The sequence below is a fragment of the Toxorhynchites rutilus genome, chromosome 1 (genome assembly GCF_029784135.1).
Source record: "Toxorhynchites rutilus septentrionalis strain SRP chromosome 1, ASM2978413v1, whole genome shotgun sequence".
In the NCBI taxonomy this organism is placed as follows: domain Eukaryota; kingdom Metazoa; phylum Arthropoda; class Insecta; order Diptera; family Culicidae; genus Toxorhynchites; species Toxorhynchites rutilus.
Window position 1 is genome coordinate 130,410,629 of NC_073744.1, and position 27,672 is coordinate 130,438,300.

The following is a 27,672-nucleotide window of genomic DNA, read 5'->3' on the forward strand; positions in this document are numbered from 1 at the left end:
TCATCTGAATCGGTCCTGTAGATCAAAAGCTATGATTTTTTGCAGTGGAAAAAATGGGGAAAAAATGATTTTTCGGACCATCGGTTATCTTTGAAAAATAATAACACAAAAACGAAAAAAACGCCTCCCTGGTTTCGAGATATGTTATGTGAAAAATTCTCAGCTTTCCAGAAAAAATATAAAAACATATAGCACCTTTGGTCCCGAGACCATGAAAACTATAAAACACAAACACAATCATCAATAACAAAACCAAAATTTAAATTTTGTGCAACTCTGGTATTTGTTCAAAAAAAAAACCTGCTAATTGGCTTTAATTTGATATGTCAATCATTCAAATCGGCTCAGCAGTTCACAAGTTATGAATTTTTGAAAAAAGTCATTTTTTGAAAAAAGTGGAAAAATTTGATTTTTCGGACCACCCTAAAATGGAAATGGTCATCCTAACAAAAAAATTTAAAAAAAATATGGGTCTAATGGTTTGCGACAAAGAATAAAATTTCCACTTCCCATGAAAATCTGAGAATCACTATATTGGTTTGACATGGAATGGTTGTGTATGAGCAGTGTTTCAATGGTTTCTTATATTCATCTATTAGGAAACACTAAGTAATAAGATACTATCGTGACAGGTATGTTTGGACTCTACAAAGAATGTGATTCAAATGTAGATTTAGCTTACAGCACACGATGTATGAAAACTGTATGGAACGTCTGTTATGCGGACAAACAGTGATTTTTCGGAAACGTTTTTTTTTCAAAATTGCGCAAATGTTTTCGAACAAAAAATTTTTGCTTGCATGTTGAGCAAACGTATTACATTGCATAGAATGCATAACGGCGAAAAAGTCGTTCATTTTGTCGCTTACGTCTCCTATACAAAGATGGGCAGTATTGTTCTAAAGCACTTATCTACGCAACAGCCCTAGACTACAAGTTCTCGTAGCATTCATCTGTTAGGAAACAGATAAAAGTTATTGAAGATCTCATGAGGTATTACACAGTATTGTTATTGAAAACCACTATTAATATTTTTCTCTACCATTACTGCATCGAGTGGGATGATACGCAGAACTCAGCTGCAACCGGATGACAATGACTTCTTTGTGCGGAAACACACACACACACACACAAACTTTACGTCACTACCAAATTTAGCACTGCAGCAGCAAGTGAGTCATCTGTTTCTCTCGAGTAAATATTACTGCAGTTGAAAATAGCCCTTGTGCTTCTGCGTAAAGCAAATGATTTGTTTGCATTTCGCCCCGCGAAAGAAGGCCGCAAAAAAACTGACGACATGTTTCATTCTCGTTTATTTGATCCAAATGTGTCTAGACCGCCAATTTTAAAACCAATTCTTCATCGTGATCATCACTTTGCTGCTTGGCACCCGCGCGGTGACAAATTTCATTCCGCAGAGCAAACAAACGTGAATAAGCCTTTCAAATGGTCGTGTGCGCTCAAACAGGTAAAAGCTGTCCAAGAGAGAACCCATTGTGAAACGGAAACGAATGCTCGTTTCAATCATCATTTTTATAGCGCCTACAATGGGGTCATAAATTGCGAAAGGTGTTGAGCTACACGGGCGATTATGATCAGCGCCCCCATGGGTGAACAAGTTTACAGAAACTTTACATGATGAAATAGTTTTGTATCACCACCCACGCTGTTGAATATTTTATTATACCACACAAATCAGTATGTGACAGCGGGGCACTGTCACAGGAAGTCCGTCTCTTCGTCCGAATATGAGTTCACCTCATTGTTTCTTCCGGCAAGGGACACTTGAAAAAAAACGCCCAAAAACTGGACCAAGCGGACAACTTACCTTTGGCGTCGAACGGGATCAGGTTGCACCGGTTGTCGTCGGAAATGTCACACCGATAGACAGCGCCACCGTTTACCACACCCTCCTGATAGGCGGACGTGTCAGCCGTGGGTGCGCCGATGATGACCCTGAAATTGAGCGGGGAGAAGAAATCGAAAGCGAATTAGTAGTCGATCGTTGCCGATACGTGCGTTGGCGGCAAACTGGAATTATTCGCGTGGGAGCATATACCAAGCCATACCAATCGGGTCGGATCGATGGTTGGAAGAAACGGTTTGGAAAAAACTAAGCTAAGATCGAATTGAACGAAATCACTTAACCGATCAAATAGAGCGGAAAGCTACTTTTCCAGGGAGCATTGCTCCGGAACGATGATGTATGGTTCTTGGGTTTGCATTGCATGCGCTAGAGTGGTTCCCGAATCCAATAAAATGTAAACAAAACCACCTTCATTTTATCCAGAATTGTTTTTTTATGTACAACTTCCTGGACAGAGAACGGGTGAGTCAATCCGTCAACGCGCCAAAATCTCTGGCTAGCTGTCGGTGGCGCGTTGCCAATCTAATTTGGTCAGCGTAGACTAGACACACTTACGCGGAGTGAGTCACCCAGATCGTGCTGAAAATATACCAACGCGGACCGCGGCCGCCTCACATCGGGAAACATCCATTGGCGCCTGGCAGAGGCAGACTAAACAGAATCAGTAAACGCTTTGACCCCGACCGGGACACGCACTTCTCTCAGACCTAGGACAGCCCAGGGTGCGTTGTTCTGAATTTCCACAGAGTAAACTCAGACCGGATCATACCTTGGATGACAAATTTTACTCCGATAAAACACGGCGCTACGTATTCAAATCATCAGCGGTCGACTCATCGACCGACGATCCCAATGCCTAAATATAGACCCAATTACGCGCGACTCACGGCTTCCCTGCGCTGTCAAAACAAATCTCCTCTGGTATATCAACAAACGTCGCACTCTTTTTTGGGGCGCACATATTTAAACTCTACTCAAGTTTCGACTTATGCGCACGCAACTTATTACATCGAAACCCAGTGGGGGGAGAAGAAGATTGCGATGCATCGTTTCGCGCTATCAAGCAATAACAACAACAACAACACAAACAAACAACCGAGAAGCCGAGCAACGACGACGGCGTCCACGAAAAAGCCGAACGCGAGAAAACTGTTTTCCCCCAAGACACGACGTCACTCCCGAAGAAAGTAGTAAAAAAAAACACCGGGGCAATGAGTAGGCGTCGCTGTACAGATGACGAAAGATTTTGGAAGTAAAATTTTCGCACTGTTTACTGGTGAGGTTCTTTCGTTTCAAGGGTTTAAATGTGTAATTGCTGCTACGAATTCTATAGTACAGGATAAATATTATACTAGAAAAAATTCAACACTTTCCCTTGTGTATAAGGTTTAAACGCATGGGTAACAATTGATGAAATCTTGAGTAAAACTAGTTCAAAGTGTAATGTTTAAATGAGCAAAATTTCGTTACAATCTGTCAAGTGGTTATCGAGATGGTTTCCAAGCAAGAAGTGTTTCGACAAAAAATCAGGTGGATCGTGAAACAGTTGGGAATCGACCATTTGACCGTGTCCCGTGTGGTAACACCGTTCAAGGAGACCCAAACGAACCATCGGCGAGCTGGCAGCGGAAGAAAAGCGAAGACGACGGACCCCGTGAAGGCGAAGTAGGTAAGGGACTACTTCAAGTGCGATCCGAACCTTACGAGTTGGGACGTGGCCAACAATCTTCCGTCTGGTTCGTCCAGCGGACAGTGCAGCGGGCCAGACTTCATGTCTCCAAGGTAAGGAAAGCGCCTAAGCGAACCGATAAACAGAATATAATGGCCACATCTCACGTAACGTCGCATGACGACGAATGACGGGACGTACATTTAAGCCAAACAGATCCCCGGTCTAAAGTTTTTCGTCCCGCCAGGATGTTCCAGAGAAGTTCCGAAACGGAAGGTCGATAAATTTTCCAAGAAGTACTTTATGTGGCAGGCGATCTGTGGGTTCCAATTCAGCAAGTCGTACATAACAACCGGTAGATGGCGCAAGTGTCGTACAGGATTTGATGGGTTACGTCAAGTCCAAGGTGCGGGCATTTTGCCTAGGATATAAGGTTGAATAATCCAACTTTGCAACAACATAGCTAAAATGTGTTTATTAGTTTCCTGAGAGTTTCAAAATTATTCGACTTAATTTTAATTCAGATTAGGTATCACCGAATTTTAAAACTGTTCTGTTCATAATTGGTGAAATAAATACACATACATAGTGATTTTAGTTTGAAGTGTATTCAAATGTCAAGGCGACGTGTAATAGTACTCGGATATAATCTCAAAATGGCTCGGATATAATCTCAAAATGGCGGATCAATTAGTGTAGAATGTGCCCGAAAGACACGAACATACTGTTGGTAAGCCTCCTTAAGGCTTAGAAGACTGCTACGAAGAAGCCGATTAGCCCAGTGGAGCCGCTGGACCGGTTGCATCAGCGGAAAATTGCTAAGGAGAAAGTGCTAGAAGAAGAAATAAACCATCTAGGAAAAGCATCTAGAAGCAGAACGGAAGATCATGGAGAAGAGGAGATTGCTGCTGAAGAAGATCCTCGAAAAGAAGCTGGCACTGCAACAACAAATCTTAGAAAAGCAATTAGTCAACGAACAGAAACTCCTGCAACGGCGACAATAGCTCCGTGTACAGTTTCAGTCAATGAAATTGAATCTATTACAACTATCTGATGAAGCAGATGAGAATGTCGAAAGTAGACGAAATATGGAGAGGGGTTGCCTAAACGAGGACCACGTGTAACATTTCCAAAGTTATACAGTCAGTGCCAAATCAGCAAACCGAATGTGATACGCGAAACGGGAAGCCGAATTCCGCTAAACGAGCTTCCTGGGTAGTATCAGGATAAACTAAAACTTAAAAAAACACCAAACCAAACCTGGTGGACGTTGAAATCCATCTCAGGGTCTCCGAGGTCATCGAGGACTTGCGCTATTCGGAATTCCGGAAAATTTGTTGATAAATATGAAATATTAAATTCTCTGCTTCGGGATCATTGTTAAGCAGCAATGTGATCATATTGCGACAGCTCGACTGCACGATCACCTGCGAAATAGGCTGAATGCGAAATGTTTTTCCCCGATGCTATAACTTAGATGGCGAACCCGGAAACGAATTGGAACATGGATTGTTTTGACCCTGGCATAGCAGGGTAAGGGTCCAACTGGCTAGCGAGGCGCATGAAGTTCGAGATCCTGGGACTGAGTGAAGCCCGTTGGCCGAACAATGGAGAACAACGGCTACCTTTGCGACAGATACTACTGTACTGTGGCATACGTGGTGACAACGTTCCATACCTCCGTGGAGTAGGCTTCCTGTTCAGCGTGCGGGCCTCTTGAAGTGGGAGCCTATAAGCAGCAGGGTGATCATAGCCAGATACCGAACACAGGTGCGAAACCTTACACTAATCCAGAGTTACGCGCCAACCAACGCTGCCGAGCCACAGGAGAAGGAAAGCCAGCCAGCCAGCTGAATGCCGTCATGGACAAGATTCCGAAAGGTGACAACAAGATCCTGCTGGACGACTTCAACGCGAGAATAGGTTCCGACAACACGGGACGCCACGCTATAGGCGAGATACACGAAAACGGCGAACTGCTTGTAGAGTTTTGTGGCAACAATGACATAGTGTTTGGGGGCATGCTTTTTCTCCATCGACCAGCACACAAAGTTACGTGGGTGTGACTAGTGATGGTTACACTGAGATCCAAATCGACCACATCTACATCAGTCGAATGTTTAGACGGAGCCTGCTTGACGAGCCTGCGGAATAAACGCAGCGCCGACATTGTTTCCGACCACCATCTTCTCATCGGAGAAATCCGTCTACGCGTAACGTGATTTCAACGGTGGGAGGAAAAGCTCGGTCGTCAATTCAACACACGCCAACTAAAAGATCCTAGCGTGATAAGGTCCTTTGTGAATGAACTTGGGAACCGAGCCGAGGATGTTCCTGCCGTGGACCGCCGTCAAGGGTGAACTGCGCACTCGGATGAAAGAACCGTGGTGGAACAGAGATTTGGGGAATCTTCGAAATCGACTTAGGAAGGCACGAAAGCGGTATTTCTAATTGAGAAGCGATAATAAAAAGACTGTTGTGCGGGAATTAGAGCGCCATTTCAACTCTTTGAACCAAGCATGCTTTAGATCTTACATAAGCCGTGTGCAGAAAGGACTAAACCACAACACCTTTGGAGACACATCAAACTACATTTATCGTCCAATGGAATTCCTCAGAACGTTTTCTACAAAGGCAGCACATCGTCATCATAAGTTGACTCAGCAAATTTATTCGAAGTGTGTTAGTCAATAACTCACCACCTTTGTCTGAACGGTACTTGAGTAGTCTGCAGTCATATGACCTGAACATGCGGCTTATTTCATTCACCGAAGAGGACGTCTACAGGAAGCTGAGCAGTCTCGAAGCCTCGAAGGGAGCCGGACCCTTCTTTCATCAAGGCATGCAGCCCCTCGTTGGTTTTACCGTCTACTTTGCTTTTCAACCGTTCGCTGAGAGAAGGGCAGTTTCCCGCATTATGGAAAACTGCATCAATAATCCCTATTCATAAATCAGGTGACGTCCACGATGTGCAAAATTACAGAGGAATATCGATTCTGAGCTGCATGCCGAAAGTTTTTGAAAGTATGCTGCTGGATCTCATATACCCATCTGTCCGCCACATCATCGCAAACGAACAACATGGGTCTGTCAAAAAACGGTCTACTACAACAAATCTCATGAGCTACGTTTCTCTGCTGATTGACAAAATTGAGAAAAGGCAGCAGGTTGACGTCATTCACGTGGACTTTTCGAAAGCTTTCGACCGCGTTCCTCACGCCCTTGCTGTGGAAAAACTGAAGCGATACGGGTTTCCACTTTGGTTAACCAATTGGATTAATTCGTATCTGACTGATCGTAGTGCACACGTACGGATTGGCTCGTCAGTTTCATCGCCCTTTTCTGTCACCTCTGGCGTGCCGCAGGGCAGTCACTTGGGTCCTCTGCTCTTCGTACTCTTTATTCGCGATATTTGCGCTGTTCTCAAATCGCCTAAGTTGATGTATGCAGACGATCTGAAATCGTTTCGTGTAGTAGCATCACGTATGGACTGCTGTGCTCTTCAAATGGATGTAGATACTCTGCTAGGATGGTGCTCAATAAATGGCATAGAGGTGAATATTAGGAAATGTAATGCGATAACATTTTCGCGACTTTGCTCACCAATCACATTTGAATATACGATGGGGTCGACCGAAGTGGAAAGAGTTGCAGCCGTCAAAGACCTGGGTATCGTGCTCGAAAACAAGCTAAAATTTACGCAGTATATTGCAACGGTCACCGCTAAGGCTTTCACCGTTCTCGGGTTCATTAGACGCCACACTCAGGCATTTAGAGATGTCTATTGCCTCAAATCGTTGTATGTGTCTCTCGTACGCAGTATATTGGAATACGGTGTTGCTGTTTGGGCCCCATACCACGCTGTTCACATCGTCTGGAACGTGTGCAGAAAAGTTTCATCCGATATGCTTTTCGTCATCTCCCCTGGCGCAACGACCAATATCTGACCACATATGAAGAACGCTGCGCACTGATTCACTTACCGACACTGCAAAAACGACGAAAATTTCTCCAGAGACTGCTGATTTTAGACCTTCTTAACAACAATCTTGACTGTGCTGAAGTTTTGGGCAAGCTTCGAATCAACGCTCCAGGTAGAACAACCAGACAATTTGTTTTCTTCCGGCAAGCAGCACATCGTACTCCATACGGACAGAATAATCCCTTGGATGTTTGTTGCCAACGGTTCAATGAAGTGTATTATTTGTTTGAATTCGATATGTCCCGAAATGTGTTTGTTAAAAGGATTCAATAATTGAATTTTAGTCTGTCCGACAATTTCTTGGCGAAGACTGAATGAATAAATAAAAAAATAAATAAATAAATAAATAAATAAATAAATAATTAAATAAATAAATAAATAAATAAATAATGCCAAAAATAATGCAAATAATGCAAGATGCCTGTAAAAGACGCGACTGGTCAGTTGATAACCGACCCACTGATCAGCTGAAACGCTGGTTCGAACACTTCGAGCAGCTGCTCCAAGTGCTCGTGAGCAACCAGTCACCAATTTTGCATCATTTAATCGTAAATGTCTGCGGAACTGCAACATTTCCAGGATGCAGGTTCCTTATTAAGGTTCCAACGAAAGGGGACCTAACTGAATGCGACAACTTGCGATGCATCATGCTATTGTGCGTTTTTCTCAAAGTCCTATGCAAGGCTCAAGGAGAAGATAGATGCGATGCTCCGTCGGCAGCAGGCAGGATTTAAAGCTGGTATGGCCTGTAACGACCACATTGCTACGTTGCGCATTATTCTCGAGCAGATCAATGGATTCCAGGAGTCCCTTTACCTGGTGTTCATCGATTATGAGAAAGCTTTCGACCGCATCAATCACAATAACGTCTGGAGTGCCCTGAGACGCAAGGGAGTTCCGGGTAAACTAGTCAATATACAGGTCGGACTCGATTATATATGAGGGGCTTAGAAAGAAAGGGGTGTAAGTGATTTGATCGATTTCTCTACATCGACTCTCTCTCTTTTGGTCATAACTCCGCAGCAAATACATTCCCAACCGTTTTTCACTTAGTGGAAGGTTTTATATAGCAAACTATAGCAAACTTAAATTGGAACGTTTTTGCAGTTGAGTTATTAACTAAATAAAAAGTTGATGAAGAGAAATCGATCAAGTCGCTTACACCCCTTGCATTCTAAGCCCCTCATATAATTGCAATTTCACTTTCAACGTTAATTTTCGAATCCAATACATAATCGAATCACAAAACAGATATTTTTCTATTAATGTTTGACATTCATACATTAATGGGAAAATTATTTTCTTGAGATTCGATTATGTATAGCATTAGAAAATAATTGTTGAAAAAAAATGGTCGACTAATAGTTGACAAAAGTGTTGAATTTTGGCTGGTTTGTCACACTTCCGATTTTTGGAAGAATGTCGGGAGCGTGAATTGAACTCGTGACCTTTCGCGTGAAGGGTGCGCATATTACCACTACGCTAGATCGCCTCCGTGAAAAATAATGTCAAATTTATTTATTTAACCAACTGCAATGTTTTCAAATTGATAATTATTCAGTAAGAAAAAAAAACTAAAGATAGGATTATCAAAGAAATTTGGCTATGGGGGTCTAAGGTATGACTTAATTCTGGATAAGGGGTCTCTTGCCCAAATGAGTTTGGGAACCCCTGATGTATACGAATGCACCTATTCCGACTGCAAATGCCTACTGTGGTTCAATGCACTTTCAACATAATTTAGTGAAATTGTGAGAATTTTTACTCAACCTTCAGTACGTACATACACTATCCGTATTACATTCAGAAACATTGCGTACACTGTTTCCATGAAAAAACATTGATTTGATCAACACCTCCATTTCTAATCAGATCCCTATTAACATTTAATAGCTATAAATTCTCATTTGTGCTCGTGTATTCACATCGCGCACAGATTCTTGTGCCGATGACAGTGACACAGCTGTCGTAGCTCCCCGAACGATGACGACGACCCGTCGATGTAATAATATGAGGTTATGTAACAGCTCATCGATAGGCACTTGCATTTGAGTTCACTCAATCACGTTTGAATATAATAAACTTCAGTGTACATTAAAGATTATGAGTGTGTATGAGAGATTTTTGGTTCACGGTTTTCCGCATATGAGCTTGTAGTTTATCCAAGAATCGCTTGTTTTAACATCACTTTACATCGAAACTGAAGATTTGCGCTGATGCGTATTGCGGGAGGTGGCGGATGAAACCCGTGCCATGCAACGGAGGCAGTTTATAATGTATGTTTTATATGCACAAGACCGGCGACGCGTCCCATTACTCCGCGTATTAGTTGTTTGGTAAACAAACTTTCCTCATGTTTATAAATAAATATTAAGAAATCTAATGCCCAAATGCCAGTGGAACGGAGAAGGGTGCGATACCGGAAAGCACCTACACACAAGCGAGGAGCACGCATCTCGCACAGCGATTGGTTGTCTCCCGAGCCGCCATCGCAGTGCAACATGTGCTCCGTTTGGTACAGTGAGTCTGGTGCAATAGATGCAGTTTTCCCCCGTCGATGAGATGACTTCTGGTCGTGTTTCCAAACAAATATTATGTAGTACACGATTTCATGTCGTGTGGTACCGGCTCAACTGTTGCAAAGGCCCCTACCCTTTCGGAAGGAAGCAAAACATCGTTTTGGAGGAGAGATTGGATAGCAAATCGTGGAACACAACACAGTGTCACAAAGTTAGACCTAGCTCAGGACAACAACTGGAGGGGTGAAATACGAGTATGTTCAATGAGTCGACGGATTCCCCCGATTTGGTTCCCGTGGTCTCAACTCAGCATGTAGTAAGCGGGTCTCACGGCTACATAAATCATCACACTTCGTATCACCGCTCTACCAAGCAGCACAAACGTGCATTTGCTGCTTCCGTGCGGGAAGGAGTCTATTTTGGGCACTGGTATTATCTTTCACCATGGGGTTTTTTTATTATTGTTGCCCCCGACTCAAGTGCATCCATATATCCGACTATATACTCATATGCATAACATTCATGTCGCTCCGATATTTTATAGACTGGCAGCTCTATTAGCACTCTATTAATTGGACGTGACATGATTAGATTTTATTGTGAAGTGGAACCTCGTGTGTTCCTCGATCGAAATGTGTCTGTGAATTTGTTTATTGGTACAGGTCATGGCCTTGCACAGGGCAGGGGTATGTTGTTACCCTGCTGTTGCATTATGTGTGTGGGCACACTGATGATTGGAAGCGAATTCCCACATTGATAGTCACGCGGATTAAGCGATGCTTGATGATTATGGACAAACTGTGATTGTTTGTTTGATTAATCCAATAAAGCCCTAATGAAGGTTGCGGCGGCACAGGTTTGAAGTTGCTTCCTACGGCAACAGGGAAATACCGATCGAGGTGATAAGCTGAGATCAGAAATAAATATTGCCACGGTAGAATCAGCTGATAGTGCTACCGTTTTACGCGATCTGTTGTTCATTTTACGCTACGCAATTCTCGTGAATTTAAAATCGACTCTGTAGTGATTGGGTACCTAGATTCGTTCATCAATAAGATGTTCTAATACTGCTTGTTTAAAATAGAACCACAGAACCGTAGTGATACATACCATGATCCAATTATCGATAAGTGGGTCATTTTCAATGCAAATTCTAACAAACGATAATTGTTAGCTACCGGATTTCAGTTAACGGTATACCAATCTGACTGTTAATTGGTGTGAACATATCATTTTGTATTCTATGGTTTACGTGCTTGCTACCGTTTACTGTATTCATAGTAATTAGACAAATTACGGCAATTCAAATATTGGTTTCATGAAACTATACAATACTAAACTGTAGTATTGATAACTGCTTGCTTACTTCAATAATTGCTTTATTATATCAAAGAGATTGTCGCGTGTGACGCTAATCACTCAATCACGGGAGCACAGTTCCTTTTGACGTAGGATTAAAGGGTGTGTCACATCAAATTGCATCACGGAAAAAACGCTGTAGAAATTCGCCCAGTAGACCGATCCTTTTGAAAATTTTAGACAGTAAAATAAAAACTATTAAACAACTTTTGGCATTTTCTTTTTATTCATACTTCGAGCCCAAGCCCGTATGCTCGCACCTTCCTCTTTACCCCGTCCATAAGGTTCTGTACAACGTCAGGTTGTAGTTTTTTTGAACAGAAATCCATTTTCTCTTGAAGTCCGCCTCCGATTTGACAACTTTTGGGTTCTTCCGGAGGGCCTGCTTCATAATCGCCCAATATTTCTCTATTGGGCGAAGCTCCGGCGCGTTGGGCGGGTTCATTTCCTTTGGCACGAAGGTAACCCCGTTGGCTTCGTACCACTCCAACACGTCCTTTGAATAGTGGCACGAAGCGAGATCCGGCCACAAGATGGTCGGGCCCTCGTGCTGCTTCAATAGTGGTAGTGAGCGCTTCTGTAGGCGCTCCTTAAGGTAAACCTGCCCGTTTACCGTGCCGGTCATCACGAAGGGGGCGCTCCGCTTTCCGCAAGAGCAGATCGCTTGCCACACCATGTACTTTTTGGCAAACTTGGATAGTTTCTGCGGCTTCGTCAGCATTTCTGCGGCTTCCCCACCATGTTTTGCCTTTCGTCGCGGTTAGGAGCCTTCTGAACCTTGTATGTACGCAGGTCCTCCCGCTGCTTGGTCCGCTGGACGAATGAACTTGACAAATTCAGCTTATTGGCGACATCCCGGACCGAACTTCTCGGATCACGTCTAAACTGCTTAACTACGCGCTTGTGATCTTTTTCACTGACGGAGCATCCATTTTTGCCGTTCTTCATTCCGGTCGATGGTTAGGTTCTCGAAGTATCGTTTCAGTACTCTGCTGACCGTGGATTGGACGATTCCCAGCATCTTACCGATGTCCCGATGTGACAACTCCGGATTCTCGAAATGAGTGCGCAGGATTAATTCACGACGCTCTTTTTCGTTCGACGACATTTTTACAAATTTACCAAAAATTGACAGTAAAGCATGGCCAACGTGATCTATACACTCTTATCTGATTATAAGCGAAAGCTGAAGATATAATTCCTAAAAATTAAATTTCTACAGCGTTTTTTCCGTGATGCAATTTGATGTGACACACCCTTTACGTCTTTCGGGAACATATTGGGGTACAAATTGAAAATCGAGCACATCGTTAAAATTGTCCAATTTCAAACACTTATTCCTCAGTCATTCGATTGATGGATTGATGAAATTTTTGCGTCAATCGATTTCGGCACTCCATAACAATTTGTTATATTGAAGAAAATAATTTATGTCATGAAACTAACTATTGAACAATTGAAAAATCTCAACCTAACGGCCTAATACCCACTTTCGATGGGTCGAAATTGGCGACTCATGCGGCGGGTTCCTAACAGAGATATCAAAACCGAGCTGCCTGGGGGAAATCTTCATTGCAAATATATGAAGTAGGGGGAACTTTTGTTCCTAGCGAAATGTGATCCCTAACAGAGACATCAAAATCAAGATGCTCGGGGGAAATCGGAATTGCAAATGTATGCAAGTCGGAGGCATTTTTATATTGCAAGTATGGTGAGTGGTACGATTAATTCTAGTAAATAAAATTTAAATTTGGAACTTTGATATTGGTTGCTTCGTGAAATCTCCTATCAATGTATCCGATCGTGTATTGTGAAAAATTTAGCACAAGTGTAAGTGTAAAATTGTATATGGTAGCAGTAAAGTTAAAAATGACTTGATGTATGAAACGAATTATTTCAATTTTCATAAATAAAAACCTAGGTGTGTTCCCGGTCGAGAGCGGGTCGTTTGATTCAAGCTGTCTGTTTTGTTGTGTTCGTTTTCACCCAAGGAAAGTTACTGAGATTCTGTACATCTCTGAAAAAACACGTAAATATAGAAAGAAATGACTTTTAGTTTTGGTATGCATGCACTCAGTTCACTTTGGCAGAATGAAAATTAAAGAATATGGTTTTCAGTTCAGTGTGGTTGGATGTATTTTAGTTTAAATAATTACTTCAATAATAATATTAGAATTGTTGATAAAAACTTAACTTAAAAACTAGTAAACTTCCTCAAGTTTAACTCAAAAGAGGTATCATCTTCTTGAAATTTTACAGACGTTGCTCAAAGGACATTTTGTAATAACAGGTTTTTGGGTTACCACAAACGTAAACAAACTCCCTATCATGCTGTGAACTCACAACTTCGGCAATTTCGGATTCAGAATTTTCAAAAAAAAAATGGGAAAACAACATTATGTAGTTGCTAGACACGTCAAACTTCACTTTCTTTGCAGCCAGAGCGAACCAAGTACATGCTAACTATTAACAACATATATACAACACATTACTATTTTGTAACGGCACTTGAATGATTTTATAAATAGTATGTATAAATTGACTTTAAATTGCATTACACTTGGTTCGTTATGGCTGAACGCAATTTTGAAAAATGTAGATCACCCCTCTTAACACTGTTTTACACTTGAGGACAGCCCGTTGGCCGTCATACTTATCAGATCCAAACGTTCCGAATTGATGTCCGAAGCAGAAAAAACTGATGAAGGATCGGATAAATAGGAAAAACTATGTTTTTGGAGAAAATGATCGCTATCCTCCGATGCCATGCTGTTGCTTTATTTGTCCGTTCCGATTGGATGCAACTTGGTTTTTTTCACAACCTACTACACAGATTTTTTGTTCCGGAGCCGTTGTCAACTGTCCTAATTATACGGTTATTTTATTGTCGATAGATTATCAATTTCTGCACCCAGTGGTATAAGCAACTCAAACTTGAAAAAATGGCGCTTGGTTCGTTTTGGCAGAATCCCGACCATATCATCTAGAAATTTACGTTTTACCCAAATTGTAGTAGAAGTCAATTTCATGCTGAGAGGAAACGTTAAAACGAATTGGTTGCTGTTCGTTTTGACACTGTTTCAAACATCTCCGAATGAATTGCGCCCCAAAGACTCAGTTTTCAGAAAACATACGTTGCGCTGTGCTCGAGTTCAATTTTCACCAGGGTGCGTTCATAACAAATACGTATTCTCTCTTGGTACGGAGTGTACAAAATTTATAAACAAAAGAGAGCCGAATGAACACAGCGCAGAATTTAGATACTGAACATCGCGTCTCACTTGTGTGATGCGTGCCTCATTTTACACACACACACGCTTCAAATTCCGGCGCCCGTTTTGTCTTCGCTTGTTCTAAGCATTGTATAAAAATAACAGCGCGCCTCCATACCAACCGTATGCGCTTGTGTGAAGAAAAATAACTCAACAGAGAAAGCAAACCAGATTCATGCGCGGTGTAAAACACCAGGGTCCATGCCAAAGTTTTCCGTTTACGTTTCAGAGCAGAATCAATTACAATGGTGAAACTATTTTAACATCCTCTGCTGATATGTTTTCCTCAATTGATGAGTAAAGATTCATTCCAACGGCAGAATAATGGAAGGGAAATATTGCAAATGACGCTCCGTTCGCTTGCGAGGTACCGTTCTGAATCATATTACGGACGCTTAATTCATATGATGCAGAGAACAGATCTAAACTTTATGCACAGGTAGTATTTGGTTGATATTTTTAATAAATTAGTTCAATATGCTTTTAAGCTTTCTACTATGGTAGCTATTTGATTGAAAACATAACAAAATCATCGAATAAAATGCTTTTCAAATAAAGCGAATAAGAATCAAACTTCGGCCACTAAATCAAATTTCGGACAGATTGAATTCAAATTTCGGACACTTTATTTTGTAATTTTTTGGACGAAAATTACATTACACTTGATTATATGTTATAATCAACTGCGAAACACTTACCAATCAATCACAGTAAACTGTTAACGATGAAGAGAACTGATGAAACATGGGAGCAATTTAAATATTTATGAACGGTTAAACTCTACGTCCTTATGCTAAGCAAACGTCAAACACAAACGATAATGAGTAGTGTTGTAAGATTCTGCCGATTATATTATAATTTAAATGTAGTTCTCATGTGAAATGAGAGTGAAATCGAGGGATTACTCTAAAGAAGCAATTGTGATATTAATTTGATTGTTATATCATCAGTGCATTAAGCATTTCAAGATATTAGAACAATGTGTCCGAAATATGATTCAAAACGGTATTTCACTGGAAAGATTTATTGACAAAGATGGCCTCATTTTACTCAACAACGGTGATCACACTAGAATTTGCTCTGGTAAATCATCTGCTACCGATCGATGTCCATCTTCTCGCACAACTTGTCTTCTCAGTTGTTCTAGGAGGCCCTCGATGGTAGCTGCGGGAGCGATCGCCTACTCATTGTCATCTTTATGCACCAGCAACTTCTATCAAAATTTGAAGAATGCTGCGGCGGAAAAAACTGTTAGGCCTCTAGAGGTACTAGAGAACCGAAAAAATTTTAAACGTTTGAAGCCGCTATAAACGTGGTCAGAAATACAATTCGTCAGACTAAACTGCTGAATTCGTCACCTCCATCAGTTCAGACAGTACCTTAAAGGAGCTCTGGGACAAAGTCAATCGTCTGAGTGACAGAAAAACCATTCACCATTTCCGAATTCTTGCTGTCATTTTTCATATTTTCTGAATCCTCCCGTTCTTATTTTCTTATCTGAGTGTAGTATGGGGTTTGTCTTTGCCTTTAAATGACTGGACTAAGCGTACCATCGGTACTTCGCGTACCTGCAGGCATAAAATAGACCCCATTCGTGGTCCTTAGCTTCCTGTCCAGTAACTCCTATCCCTACCTCCCCGTGGTACCGGCTGGGGTACGAGTAACCATAGTGAAGATCGGGTAACCAACCCCGGTGGGATCTTGGTCGTATGCTGACAGGGAAGGGGGCCTACAAAATTTTGTCTCAGATCCTCTTCCGCCGCCTATCGCCAATAGTAAGTAGATTTGTGGGAAGTTATCAGGCCGGATTCATGCCCGGTTGCTCGACGACGGACCAGATTTTTACACTGCGGCAGATCCTCCAAAAGTGCCGCGAGTATCAGGTCCCTACACACCACATCTTCGTCGACTTCAAGGCCGCATATGATACAATCGACCAACGACAGCTATGGAGGATCATGGACGAACACGGCTTTCCCCGAAAGCTGATAAGACTGATTCAGGCAACGATGAACGGTGTGCGGTGCAGTGTGCGGATCTCAGGTGAGCTGTTGGAATCATTTGAGACTCACAGGGGACTTCGACAAGGCGATGGAATCTCCTGTCTGCTCTTCAACGTGGCGCTGGAAGGTGTTATGCGGAGAGCGGGCTTCAACATGCGGGGCACGATTTTCAACAAGTCTAGTCAGTTTATCTGCTTCGCCAACGACGTGGACATAATCGGAAGAACACATGCGACGGTAGCCGACTTGTATACCCGACTGAAACAGGAAGCAGGGCTGATTGGGCTTGGGATCAATGCGTCTAAGTCTAAATACATGCTAGCTGGAGGGACTGATCGCAACAGAGTTCTTCTTGGTAGTAGTGTTGTGATCGACGGCGACGAGCTCGAGGTGGTAGAGGAATTTGTCTACCTTGGCTCGTTGATAACAACTGACAACAACAACAGCCGTGAAATTGGAAGACGCATTGTCAATGGAAGTCGTGCCTACTATGGGCTCCGCAAATCCTTGAGGTCCAACAAACTCCGACCCCGTACGAAGTGTACCATGTACAAATTCCTAATTTGACCGGTTGTTCTCTATGGGCACGAAGCATGGACGATGCTTGAAGAGGACTCAAAAGCACTTGGAGTTTTCGAACGCCGAGTGCTCAGAACAATATACGGTGGTGTACAGGAAAGCGGAGTATGGAGAAGGAGAATGAACCACGAACTAGCGCAACTCTACGGCGAACCCAGCATTCAGAAAGTCGCCAATGCTGGACGAGTGCGATGGGCAGGGCATGTTGCAAGATTGCCGGACAGCAGCCCTGCAAAGATGGTGTTCGCATCGAATCCGGTAGGAACAAGAAGGAGAGGAGCCCAGCGAGCGAGGTGGTTGGACCAGGTGGAGCAGGACTTGGCAAGAATCGGTGCAGCCGGGAGTTGGAGAACTGCAGCCATGGATCGGGACTATTGGCGAAAAATTATGAAGAAGATCTAATCTCTCAATGGGATGTAGTATCATTATAAATAAATAAAAAAAATGGGGTTTGTCTTTAACCTTCCTATAACGTTTGCATTAAAAAATGGACAAAAATTGACATGAAAACATGAGTTTACTTTCACACGCACTAACGAAACTAGCCATGCAGCATCAATGAAAGTAACCCATGAGTCAGCAGAAAAAAATGACAGCTCTATCAGTCGAACTCTAACCGTGATGGCGAAAACAGTGAAACAACTCCGTTCAGACGTGTGCGCGTTCAAAGAACGGTACCCCGCCGCGTCAAAATCGGACATCGTGCGGCACTTTGTGGACGCCGGAAACACCCGTTCCGGCTTCTACAACATCTGGGCACAATTGGACAGAGCATCAGAGCATCGAAAGAAAGTCCGGTTCTGGACGGCCGACCACCCTGAGCGACAAGAAGCTCCAGAGGATGCTGAAAGAAAGATCGAGGAAAAAGCGGCTACATTGCTGCGTGCGTTCGGCCGGGAGGTCGGTGCAACCGACCAAACAGTGAAAAGGTACCGAAGCGACTAGACACGGCACTTCGTATTTTACTTCCCCACGAAGGAAATGAGCTCCGAAGTTTATTTCACACACCAAATTCCCCAAGAAGGTGCTGCTGTGGCTGACAATCAGCGAGAAGGGGATGCCGGGGAGCCGCTCTTCTCTAGCTCCGGACTGGCCGTGAACGGGGAAATTCATAGTAAGGAGTGCCTACCGGAAGTTGCGTCGTTCAACAAGAAATACCAAGAGGGCGAAGACGCGGTGTTCTGGCCGGATCTGGCATCGGTCCACTCCACTACTCGAAGCGATCGTTAGAGGAGATGGTGGGGCTGTATTGATGTGGTACCCAAGTCGGCGAACGTCCTTCAACTGCGACCCATCGAGAATTTCGGAGCAAACCTGAAGCGTAAGATCTACTCCAACAATTTTGTCACGAAAACTGAGAAGGAACTGATAAATAAAACGAAGAAAGAACTCAAAAATGTTTTCGTCCGCCATGGCGAATGTTCCGGTTAACTACCGGAAGGCCGCTCGCAAGGTAGTAGAATTTTTCGCAAGTAAGCTAATAAAGCCTGTCCACGTTAAATTTCGGACACCAAGATGATGCCATTAAAACAAAAATTCACGTAATACAACAAAACGGATTATTTATTTCAGTAAAATAGACTTATATCTAAAACAAGGAAAGCTTACTTCGATGTTAATTACGTTGTCTGTAAAATTCACGAACTTTCTTGGGAACATCTGCCATTAGGTTCCGTACAGTATCCTCAGAAATGCTGGCGGCGGCGCTTTTTCATCTCATCTTGAAATCATTAATGTCATTCGCTTTTTTCTTAGTTTCGAATAGTTTTCGCTTAATCAGAGCCCAGTACTTTTCCACAGGGCGAAGTTCTGAACAGTTCGGTGGATTTGCTGTTTTTGGCACATATTTGACCTCATGTGCGTTATACCATTTCAGGATGGATATTGCATAGTGACAAGAGGCCAAATCTGGCCAAAACAACGCTGGGGAGTCGTGGCTTTTTATGAATGGTAGCAACCGCTTCTGGAGACATTTCTTCTCGTAGACATCTGTGTTGAAAGTGCTGGTAGAGACGAAAGATTTGGATTTTCGGCCACAACTGCATATCGCCTGCCAAACCAAGTACTTTTTGGGGAATTTAAACTGCTTTTTGGTACGGAAACACTCGGCTACGGCATTCCTTCGCATTGCAGTATAAAAATCGAGACCCGGAAACTGTTTGAAGTTTCATCGTCCATTATGGTGCATGAACATTTTTGCAAAAACTGGATGTAGAGCACCTTAGCACGACTTTTTTTTCACGATTGGGCACCTTTTTCACTTTGTACGCCTTCAGTCCATGTCTCTGCTTCACTTTTTGTACATATGATTTTGGTTTCTAGCCAACTGAAAGTTTGGGATGTTTCTCAATAATGGCAATCACCTTTCGGTCCATCTGTCGGGAGTATACTTTTCGATTTGTTCCGCTTCCAACCTTCCGATCCACAGTTAAGCGTTGGTCAAACGATTTGCACACACTAAACACGGTACTCTTCGGCAGTTTTAGCTTTTCGGCGATCTCGCGTACCGACAGTGTTGGATTTTGCTGCCATTCGGGCAAAATGCGTTTGCGTACTTCCACTTGATTCGACACCATTTTACCAAACTGAAGAAGAATGTATACATGTTGGACATCGAAATAAAGAGGAGAGTTTCAGCTGTCATGTAAGTGAAATATTTCATTGATTAGTGAAATATTTCATAAACTACACTGAAAGAAAATTGTCCGAAATTTAACGTGGACAGGCTTTATAATTACCTTCCATGAGAAATTTATCAAACTCAATTATCTGTCTATGTTTTTTTCATCACCATCCAAAAAAAGTCCGTTTTTGAAAGCAAACTTTACTCGCGCATAGGTCTGACAGACCGAGAATGAAAGAGCTGGCTGAATCAAATGAATATTAACCCCTTCACGTATATCGTCGAACCACACTCGTGGCAATTAGACTGTGTCAGAACGTACAACATCGAACCTCACTCGTCGTCTATCGATGTGAAATGGATACATGCTTCAGGCGTGTGATGATGCGGGACTGCTACGATCGTAAGCGAGATACAAACACTCAGCAGAGTATCGAAACGACTCACTGTGCTCGTGTTTGGGTCCTGTTGTTGGAAATAAAATCGTACGGCAAGGGGTTAAAACTGAATGAAGTTAAAGAAAAAACGTGTTCTGGAGTTTTTTATTTTTTGTGTCTTTTTCTTTGAATATATACCGATAAAGCCTGAAAATACACCATAGCAATATTACAGAGACGCGCACAGTCTGTGAGTACACGAGTTACGATGTTTCGCGCGAGTATAGGAGTGTTAAGGAGCTAGATCGTTCGATTATTGATGGATTTCGGTTTTTTCATCCCATCTGTTAATTTTATTTGGAGCTCATTTAGCGCTTCAGCTGTAATAGAGCCGAATTTATTCGAGTATATTTTTATCTTATCCATAAACATGTTGTAAATTACACACAATATCACCTCTTTTCGGTGTAAGACTGACTATTCCTATTGTTCGAATATTCACAGTTGTATCGTACACAGCTGGACAGGACAGTTGATATGAGGCTTCCATCGATGTGTTATTTATAGCATCAATTACCGATACAACCGTATGTAAGCGGTGAGAGGCCGGGATCACCGTTACATGATGATTGTTGCGTGGATGTAGTAGCTAGAATATCACACAAAAATGGTCAACTTGCTCTAATCTCATGTCTCTCTTCAACAAAATATGGAACCACTGTGTCACATCCTTATAACAATAAGAAATACGTCTCTGATAAGATGAAAAACTATAAAAATAAGTCTCTGATAAGATTTTTCAGATAGTGACGAATGAACTGCAAAGCCTCTTAAAAACAAAGAAGAAGAAGATAATTGAAGATAGTTGGTTCAAATTTAATAAAAATTACTTTTAGGTATGCACATTGTTTAAACAAAATCCGAGAACGTCAAGACAGTGGATCAACGATTTTGTGTGAAGCTTTTTATGTTCTAATCCAGTCACAATACCCCTAGCTATCCCTCCATCAAAAGGTGAGCAAACTAGCAACATCCAGCTCATATAAATTTCGCATTAAACATTATTGCACTCGTACCTATTTATTATTCCACCCCGTCTGTCTAAACACGGGAAGCCAGTTTCCTTATGGGGGATCCGCTTGTGCTCATACGGGTACGCGAATCCCAGTCAATCATGACTTCGGGGTTCTGTTGTTGCCCGGTAGACACAACCGTCGATTGCCACCGCAGTCCACGAATATATGATAATGATGTTAATATCGTTGATATGCAAATACAATAAAGAAAAGGCGTCATCGCGAGAGGAAAGAAAGAGGCGGCGAGCTCTCGAATAATGACGGCGCGGAGAGGTAGCGGCAGCAAATCAGCCGCTGGCGCTATGTTTGCCTTTCTCGGCCACTTCTCGTTCTTCCATTTGGGTAGATAATTATCACATTGGGCCGGTTATTGTTTAAACCTGTTGCCCCCTTGCTGTTGCACAGGTAGGTCCGTTGGTCCGTCGACCAACGAAAGGGAAACTGGGAAAGGGTTTCTGTGACTCACAGTTGTTGTAGTTTTTGAGGTTATGTCCAACCCACAGAACTGACGCTGCCCGAGCGATGATGCGTGAAGAACAAGGTCGTTTCGATGATTTATCTTATTGCTGGGTTGCTGGGTCGAGCCGGCACAGGCACGAGCCGGATCGAACGTGTGAGATCACAGGAAGAAACGTGAAAGGAGAAGCGGGAGGACGAAGGTGAGAAAGGTGTGGATGTTGTGTTGATGTCATGCAGCATCGGAGAGGCGGCAACAACAGCAGCAGGAGAGTGTTCTTATCTGTTTTTGAAGGATGATGGGAACAATAACAGGTGAGATAATCACTTAATTTTAGGGGTTTTGTTTTCTCAAGATTTGAAGGGAGCTGCTGAGCCACAAGTTGATGAAACATCACACGATAAGATTAATGTGTTTTGCCCTAATTTATCGGGGCAAAATGAATACAAGAATAATTTTGAAACCCCAATGGTTTTTGATTGCTGATTTAGATCGGTTGTTCCGATTATGGTCTGTATGTACAGGAAATAACCACCAGCAGTCAATTTTAGACTGCGTCGTTTTTCAAACAAACTAATTATACCCGTATCGAACCAATATCTGGAACCGTTCTTATACCCTCTTCTAAACATACTAACATTCGGTAGTCATCTGGACAAGATACGGAAGCCATTACAAAGCAAACAAGAACACATGCCACTATCCCGAGCAGCGTGGGCGTTGATCAAATTCTAGGTGACGACAAAGACGACATGGGACATTAGAGAGAACACAAAAACCATCGGTCATGTGGAGAGACACGGCGGTCTTCCCGAAGCTGACTGACTCAAACGATGCACCGCCATAAATCAGAGGTGAATCAACAACATTGCACCTCGTTTCACGGCTAGACCGAAACAGATCAGAGGAGTTTCTAGGGAGAAGAAGTCATAAATTTTAGAGATAGCTATACGTATTAATTTGTCTTCTCGCGGGATTCGTAGGGTAAGGTTACAATGATTCAATACGAGAGTATTGCTTTAACTGCGGAACGAATCCTTACAGTAAGTGAATGTTTTTGATGAAAATAAAAGAGGATTAGAGGGAACGTTTTTAATGTCCATAGAGGGCTTCTGACATTGAGTCATCCATCTTATAGAAATAATGACACGAAGATTATTTTATGCATGAACCATACGATTCTCTGTACAAAGGCGGGAAGGGATTTGGTGTCAATTTAATGTTGTTTCAATGAAATATTGTCAAATCCATCCAGACTTCAAGCTACATTTTTCTACAATACAAATGCTTGTATACATGCATCCTCCACAAAACTGGTCAACAGTCGTCATGAAATTTGCTAAACTTATACAATTCAACTCAATCTATAACTTATTAGGATCCGAAAGACACGAAATATCACAGAAAAATGATCAATTTTCTTCAAAAATCGGTAGAAACAACACTCTAAATAGCCGAAACGAGGAACTGGTCCTAAATTTTGTCTTGTAATTTTAGTTGTTAAGTATGCCTAAAACGAATTTTTGAATAAATGACTATTGTTTTAACTCTAAATGTTATAAATTTCTTCGAACAATGCAAATAAATTATGGATTGAAGCACTGGATTGGATTATTTTTTCTCAAAGTTTCGTCACTTTATTTTTTTGCTTGAGCAATGGTCTTAATATTTTGCTCGACACTGTATTGGTTTTCACAAGATGTCTCAAGGCGCTATAAATAGTCGACGGGGACAGCCGAAATCTTGTAGTGTCGATATCTTTCAACCAAATATTGTTTATATTGTAAGTCTTAAGTCTTAAGTCTTTGAGTTTGGCACAACAAGTTAAATTTTTATTGTGTTGAAAATGATGAGTTTCGTTGCAAATAAGCACCATTCGCGAGAAGTTTTCTATTTCCATTGGAAGAAAAGTGCAGCTGAAGCGCATCGCATACTTATGGAAGTTTATGGTTACTGCATCATTGGATAGATTTCGTAGGGAATGGTTTGGACGATTTGAGAGGGGTTAATTCAGTGTTAACGACAAAAAGCATTCGGGTCAACCGAATTTTTTTTTTCATTTCCAAAATGTTCCTTAAACGGAAGACCTTAAAGGAAGGCTTTTTTTGGATCGAATCGTTACCGGGGACGAAAAATGGATTCATTACGACAATTCAAAATGCAAAAGATTGTATATAAACCCCTACCAGGAATGTCCACGCCAAAGCTGAATATCCACGGTGCCGAAGTAATACTCTGTATTTGGTGGAATCAAGAGGGTGTGATCCGCTACGAGCTGCTAAAACCAACGATTAATGTAAACTTCTACAGGCAAAAAATGATCCGCTTAAAGCGAACTATTGCCAAAAAACGTGCAAATTGTGCGACCAAATAAGAGTCACGAGTTTCTTAAATAAATATTTTTATCAAGCAAAAAACCGAGCGAATTAAGTTGCACACCTACTATGACGGGGGTTATTCTGACAGCCAAGTCGGTATAGGTAAGATTTTTCTCTTCGAAGTTACATGACAATTTTCACTCATTTCTGAGAGTCCGGCGACTCGAAAGTACAGTTGCAGATGAACATAGTTCATTGCACCTGGCACATCGAATCTCAGAATACCAACACGTGCGCGAAGCGTCTCTCGGAAAAACCCCCAATATGTTAAAATACATCAGCATCGTAGTTTACTCAATTTAGAAATGCTCCTAGGAATTCGTTGCTGAAACCATGTTTTCTTTTGGAAGCTTCTCGTCACTCAAACCCCACCTCATATATATATATATCAATTATGAATGCACCGAAGATGTACAATATACTGTTCCAAATATACAGGGTTTTCCATTTTGGGCTTCCGAAAGTATACAGCCCTGCGCTGACAACCGTTTGACATAGCTGTCAACCAAAGCGACATATCGTTAGTTGAATGTCTGCCATTTTACAATATGGATCGTTTTAGCATCGCACAACGTGTTAATTTTGTTAAATTATACTATAAAAATGATGAAAAACCGGCAAATGTTTTTCGAGCATTACGGACGGATTTTGGTCGTCATGGACGGCCTACAGAGCACACAATCGCTAATGTAGTGCGTAAATTCGAACAAACTGGATCCGTATCGGATATTGTGAAACCTGTGCATCATCGTAATGTGCGTTCGGTCGAAAATATTGCTGCTGTTGCTGCCAGTGTGGAGGATGACCCGAATGTTTCGATTCCACGGCGTGCTCAGCAATTGGGCTTGTCAAACACATCATTGTGGCGAATTTTGCATTTGGACTTGCACCTACATCCATATTAAGTCCAACTGGTACAAAAATTAGAGCGTGGTGACCATGGAATGCGTCGGGCATGCGTCGATTGGGTGAACGAACAGCAGCAAAATGCTGAATTTTCGCATCAAATTTTCTTCAGCCATGAGGCACATTTCGAGCTCGGTGGCTATGTGAACACCCAAAATTTCCGTATATGGGGCTCAGAAAATCCACACGTGATTGTTGAGAGGCCATTGCATCCGCCAAAAGTCACTGTTTGGTGCGCATTATGGTCTGGTGGAGTCATCGGGCCGTATTTCTTTGAAAATGAGGACTGCGAGACGGTAACTGTGAATGGTGAGCGCTATGGCCGCATGTTAACCGATTTTTTTTTGCCACAAATTGAAGATATGGATACGGATGACATGTGGTTTCTGGCGCCTCGTGCCACACAACACGACCGAACATGGCCATATTGCGAACGAAATTTGAGGGACGCATAATTTCGCGTTTTGGTGATGCCAATTGGCCGTCCAGTTCATGCGATTTGAACCCGCTAGACTTTTTTTTGTGGGGTTATGCGAAAGACCGTGTCTATGCCAACTCTTCGCAAACTCTTGAACATTTGAAAGACAACATTCGTGAAATTATGGCCGAGATACCGCCCCATATGTGCCGAAAAGTCATCGAAAATTACCTGTTCCGGATCAAGGTGTGCGAGGAAGCGCTAGGTGGACATTTGAATGATGGTGTATTTCACACATAATGGCATAAACCAAACTTTAATTTGAAATAAAAGTTTCATCGAAATTCGAATTCTAAGTGTGTTTTATTTCAATTTACTTCCGGAATTTAAAGATGGAAAACCCTGTACTTTCAAAAAACCACTAGAAAAACCCTTCGCTTGCAAGTCGATCTTCAACCAATGGTTACGCATTTTTAACTCCGAAGTTTCAACTATTGTTGCAATTTTCGAGGAGTTCTCGAGAAGTTCCGCAGTTCGACACACCTGGTCGTTTTTTTGTTGAAACTCACAGAAAAACACTCCCTTCCAGTGTAACAAAACGCAAAATTACAGCATCAATTTCCAATCAGCCTTAATTGAGGCTCGCACACTTCGCAAGCCAAAACAACAATCCGAACATCGGTCGAAGTAATGGTCCCAAATTTAACCCTCCGGAAAGTGCTACTCTCGATCTCGATCTCGATGCTCGACGGACAAAGCACGCATATGTTCGAAACATGTTTCCGCCCTTTGCCCTCCGACAGTTCGTCTATGCGGTCTCTGGGCAGGCAGGGAGCAGGGGAAACGTTGTAAAATGTTATAAATTACACACATGCGCTGCCGCTGAGCACAACTGCGCCTCGAAGTTGCAATTGCAGTTTGTGGCAAAAATAGAACTCTCAGCTGGAGAAGGAGAATGTGTAAGATCGGTTAATGGAAAATGTAGGTAGGTAAATAAACATCGCCCAGATCCATCGCCAGACGCCTCCCAACGGAGTGTGACAAAGCGAATCTTGAAGAATTCTCATCCCGGCATCCCAGCGTCAATAGTAGGGGGAATTACACATTAGGGCGACATTTCGAGATATTGGCTTAAAGTGTGACTTCCCAACGCAATCATTATCCCAATAATAAATGAACCTACCTGGCGGTGTGTGTAAGAGTTTGTATGTGTAGCTCGGAAGTGCCAAGAAAGACGTTTACTCAGAGGAGATTTATGATCCTTTTATTGTTTTCTTCTTGTTCGGCAGCGTGAGTAAAACAAACGAAGGCTTTGCTCTTATGGGTTGCCAATGGCTTCTTAATGATCAGGCAGTATTGTTTTATGGTTGCACGAATACGTTTTCGGAGCACATCTGGACGAAATAAAACTGTCTTTATTCCGTTGGCGCTATGTGTCGTTTCGTAGAACAATTAGGTGCCGAGAACTTTAATCGTTCACATATGCATTCGTTGATCTATTTTTATTGAAATCCAGACATCTCATCCGAAAGGGGAGGCTAATATCAAATTTTGAGAGTGTGAACCATTGATAGCACTGTCTTATCAATGGAATCAATCACAGATGGCAGCAGTAGCAGCTGATTTATCAGCCAATGTGACTCAAATTCCACTGATGATCACCGAAGTGCTCTTACTCTGGCCTCCATTAACGGCGATTCTCGCGCTCGCGGAGGAGTCAATATTTAATGTGTGTTTTATGTAAATCATACCGCGCTAATTCTGCGGAGGTGCTACCACTTATAAGTGTAGTATACAGAAACACGCGCACCGCGCATACCTCGTCGGGGGGATTATCGAAAATCCGTAGGCCGCGTATCCGATGACGACTTGGAAATTGTGCAATTTTGACTTCGTTTTCAGCTTTATGAATGACTTTAAGATCGGTATCGGGGAGTACGGCGAGGCGGATGAGGAGGCGTTTAGTGAGAGCCTTTTGCGTTGACTTGGCCACTACTTGGTTGGTTGGCAGGGTCGAGTGCTTGACTGCGGGGCCCTCGAATTGAGACGCAAGGTCTATCGTTGGGATTTGTGAAAGGGATCATTGTCTTTGCGCTCTTACCGACCAGCAAAAAATAACATCTGGCCAACAGAAGGGCCCACTGGCGATAGCGGAATTTCCAGGCTGTGTATCACTCTCGGAGCTGG

General features: G+C 42.4%; 1 protein-coding gene across 10 annotated transcripts in view; it reads right to left on the bottom strand.

Annotated features, from left to right (window-relative positions):
* The window catches only part of LOC129761983 (integrin alpha-PS2), a 207,222-nt gene that overhangs the window by 149,113 nt on the left and 30,437 nt on the right, over positions 1–27,672 (bottom strand). For all 10 annotated transcript variants that reach the window (XM_055759871.1, XM_055759877.1, XM_055759880.1 and 7 more), the window contains one exon: positions 1,829–1,956. In XM_055759871.1, coding sequence (XP_055615846.1) covers positions 1,829–1,956 — 128 coding nt within the window. The remainder of the gene's footprint in view (positions 1–1,828; positions 1,957–27,672) is intronic.